At 36.3% G+C, this 3,806-nt stretch overlaps 1 protein-coding gene across 1 annotated transcript in view; it reads right to left on the minus strand.

Moving 5' to 3' along the window:
• LOC107088894 (transmembrane protein 41A-B-like) overlaps positions 1–3,640 on the minus strand; it is a 12,139-nt gene extending 8,499 nt beyond the window's left edge. Inside the window, exon 1 of the mRNA XM_015381362.1 lies at positions 3,111–3,640. Coding sequence (XP_015236848.1) covers positions 3,111–3,241 — 131 coding nt within the window. The 5' untranslated portion in view covers positions 3,242–3,640. The remainder of the gene's footprint in view (positions 1–3,110) is intronic.
• Positions 3,641–3,806: the final 166 nt, after the last annotated feature.

A 3,806-nucleotide genomic window follows, 5' to 3' on the forward strand; every position in this document is an offset into this window, starting at 1 on the left:
ATAAGGTAGGGTTAAGGGAGAAGGGTTAATTATAAGGTAGGGTTAAGGAAGTAGGGTTAATAATAAGGTAGGGTTAAGGGAGTAGGGTTAATAATAAGATAGGGTTAAGAGTGGGTTTGTAATGGTTTGCCACACATCTTATTTTGCTCTACAGACAATGCTCAATCATTCATCTAGTGGTGAAGTTTTTTTTACTCCTCTAAAGAATTCAGAAATGACAACAAAATTGTTTTGGACTATCAAAGTTACTGTATCATCTTTAAAATCAATATCAGTCAATGTTACATATCAGTATCTGTTGGTGATGTGTTTCTGTTTATGTATTTCTTTCAGAAGGTGGCTGGCCATGTGGAATTTGTTTGGGCAGGTGACAGTGATATAGATACAGGGAGGGCTGGAAAGTCTTTAACTGAAACAGAGAGGCTATGTCAGCTATATATTCATTCTGTAAAAAGTGTGACATCGGCTCAAATGCTTTTATTGGTGCATCCTTAATCTAGACTATACAATGCCTTTAATCTCAGTTTTGAATTCCCACTATATCAAACAGGGCCAAACTTTGAACCAAGGCAAAACAAAACCTGTAAAAACAAAACTATAAAAGAAAAAGTGATCATCTTGTATGTCTCCGAGTGGAAAAGTAACTGGATACAGTTGATTTAAAGATAGAAATAGCATCACTGCTTGAATACTAGAGGAGAGACCTAGAAGACTCTTTGGAAAACCCACACAGCAAAAAAAAAATTCCCCTGTCCAAACCCCCCCTCAACTTGAAACTCAAGTAGCCGGCTTCCTGGGCCATCTGCTTTCACATCCAGCGTTGCTCCTTTTCACTGGTCAGAGGACAAACATCCAGCTCTCTCACTGGTCTACAGGAAGGTGACGTGGAAACACCCCGACACGTGAAACTCAGTGGACGTATGTACAGTATTCGAGGAGGGAGAGTTATAAATCTGCTTACGACTATTGCTATAAAAGATGTTCTGCCTCAGCAAAAAACATTCACACACACCCACACAGCTGGTGGAATGTTTAGATGGGGATTCACTTCTAAAGTCTATTACCCACAAATCAGATTCAAGCCTTTTTTATTTAATTCTGTTGTTCCGTTTAATAAAAAAAATTAAAAAAGTAAATGAAGAAGATGCAAACACACACAAATCAGTCATGTTAATTTTATTTTAAACATGAGCAATGAGTAATAGTATATTGTGAGTACTATCATATCACTGGATACAAGCATACAAACAGACACACACAGGAATACTTCATGCATTTGGCCTCAGAGTGTCTGCCTCAGTGTTATTCTATCATCCCTATGCAACCTCGTTTGACTGTAAATTTAAACTCACCCAGTGATGACGTGCAGTCAACTTTAACTAAATAGACTCACATCCTGTCAGATGGTGAGTGCTTCATTAGTGGATCAATGAAACAAAAACAATGTTTTTACCAAAAAGGTACACACCTCATGAGAACAGATGTTTCCTATTAACATGTGCCTATTGATGAGTGTTTGGTATGCACTCAGAGGAACATTGCGTTCCAACTCTAGTTTCTGTTCATTAAAAAAGCTCCAGGAACTCATGTTGTGAAAACATTTCAACATGAGCTCATGGTAATCTGCCTTATAGGCCAAGACTGGACTAAAATAAAATGTCTAACAATTTAAAAGATGTTCTTTCACAAGACTATAAAAGTTCAACTCTATTAATAAATGTACATTATTATTATTATGTTATTAGAATATTTATTCCACTTGGAGACTATCCAGTTCTCAAGCATCGGGGAAACATCCATTATTGGTCACTTACGTTGAGGTTTTCTAACATTTGGAAGTCCCCTTGTGCTTAAAATAGAGAAGTGGTCATTAAAAGACTTTTTTTATTTCCTCCAAACAAATAAAATGAGTTGATAGAAGAAAATAAGTAAAAACTTCAACTGTTACGATAGACCAGGGCTGCTTGAAATGATACGATTTCAAAAAAAGCAAACATTTTTCATAATACATTGAGATACCAGATAACCCTGTTCTACAAGGCATTGTCTTTGGGTCTCTCAATCAAGTTTCAGACTATAAACTATAAAAATTAATGTACTTGATTATTTTTGTAGAATTTAGAGGGATTTCTGTAATTCTGTTTAACAAAAACAGCAAATAGATCATGTTGTACGTTTTGGTTTGACCTTTTTTCTTAAGCTAACTGTTGTATTTCTAAACTCTAAAATAATGTAATAATCTCATACAAACCCAAACCTAGAGATCAAAATACTTTACCTCAAGCTGCTAAAATATTAATCTTAAGCTTATATCTGATGTTTTTTTTTTGTTTTTTTATTTCAGTGTTGGTGGCAATATATGGTTATTTATTATGGCCATGAAGATCTTTTTAAATTAAAAAAGGAAAACGTTTAGTAGATGGATGCTTCAATTCTAGAATTACATTAAAAATGCAAAGAAAGATTTTTTCCCCATTCAGGTCTGCTTAATCCTCTAAAGGGCAAGATACAGTTTTTGATCACTTGCATACCCCCCCATCCCTCGGTGAGATATTGAAGCACAAGATCTATATCCAGCCATTCAGCAAAGATGCTGCTACATGGCTGTACATCTTATTTTGGCATTTGACCAATTAGATGAACCCTTGAATGATATATTAAATACTGTAAATCAAGTTGGAAAAAAAAAGTCGAGAAAAAAGCTAAAAAAAACTAATTGAAAAGTTAAAAAGTAAAGTTCAAAAGTTAATAAGCTTAGTTAACAATTATATTTAGCTTTGTAAGTTCCAGTATCAGCATTAATGCATCCACTGTAAGGTTATGCCATACCAAAAAAAATGTGTTTCTTTTACTGTCAGAGTGTTTTTCATGAATTTCTTATAGAAGCACTTTTATTATAATTCTTAATATATCCGGGCAAGTTGGCTTTTCTTGTTTTTACATTGACATAATTTTTTCCTCAAAATATCCATATTTTTTGAATGTTACAAAGGTAATAAGATCTTGACCTGTATTCCAATAACACTATTGGTTTGAAATTTAGATTTTTAAAGTATTTCACTGAGTGTCCTATAAAGGCTTTAATCTAAATGCAGTATTTCTGCCTCTACCTGTTCTCCTGCTCGGCCTCGCCCTCCTGCAGCTGGAGCTGGCTCCGTCCCGGGGGAAGGTGTTTGGACAGCAGGTAGAGGGAGACGCTCGCCGCCGCCACAATGACAGCTAGTCCCGCTAAGGAGCGCATGTTGTCCCTGTAGACAAACTTCACCGCAACTTTCACCAACAACTCAACTTAAACGCAGGGGAGAGCGCCGCTGCAGGGGAAGTTGACGTGTTCTGGTTCAGTTGGAGGAAACCGGGGGACAGGGGGGTGTTGCTTTCCCACAGGCAGGCCCCTCAGACGGCTGACATTCTGCCAGGGGTCGGTGAGCGGATCAGATGGCAGCTTGGTGACTAATAGCTCTCCTAAGCACACTGACACTGCTTGACTCTATTGAACAGCTTGTCCGGTTAGTTCAAAGTTTATTCAATGTATATATATTTATATTAATGTACAATGTATTATTTCTTTGAGTCATATTATACAAATTTCCTTCTAAGAAGTATTTTTTGCATGTAATGTAATGTGCTATATCACTAAGCGACCGCTAGATGGCGGTGTATCACAACTATTGCCACGGATATTTGTACATCATCGTTTATCTATTTGGTCAGTGGGTTTGGTAACTTTATTTTGCTTTTCCATTGATATATAAGTTATTTATAGTAGGGAGAAATGTTAAATGTTGGTTATTCTAATGCACATAGAG

The sequence above is a fragment of the Cyprinodon variegatus genome, unplaced genomic scaffold (genome assembly GCF_000732505.1).
Source record: "Cyprinodon variegatus isolate N-32 unplaced genomic scaffold, C_variegatus-1.0 Scaffold232, whole genome shotgun sequence".
NCBI classification, from domain to species: Eukaryota; Metazoa; Chordata; class Actinopteri; order Cyprinodontiformes; family Cyprinodontidae; genus Cyprinodon; species Cyprinodon variegatus.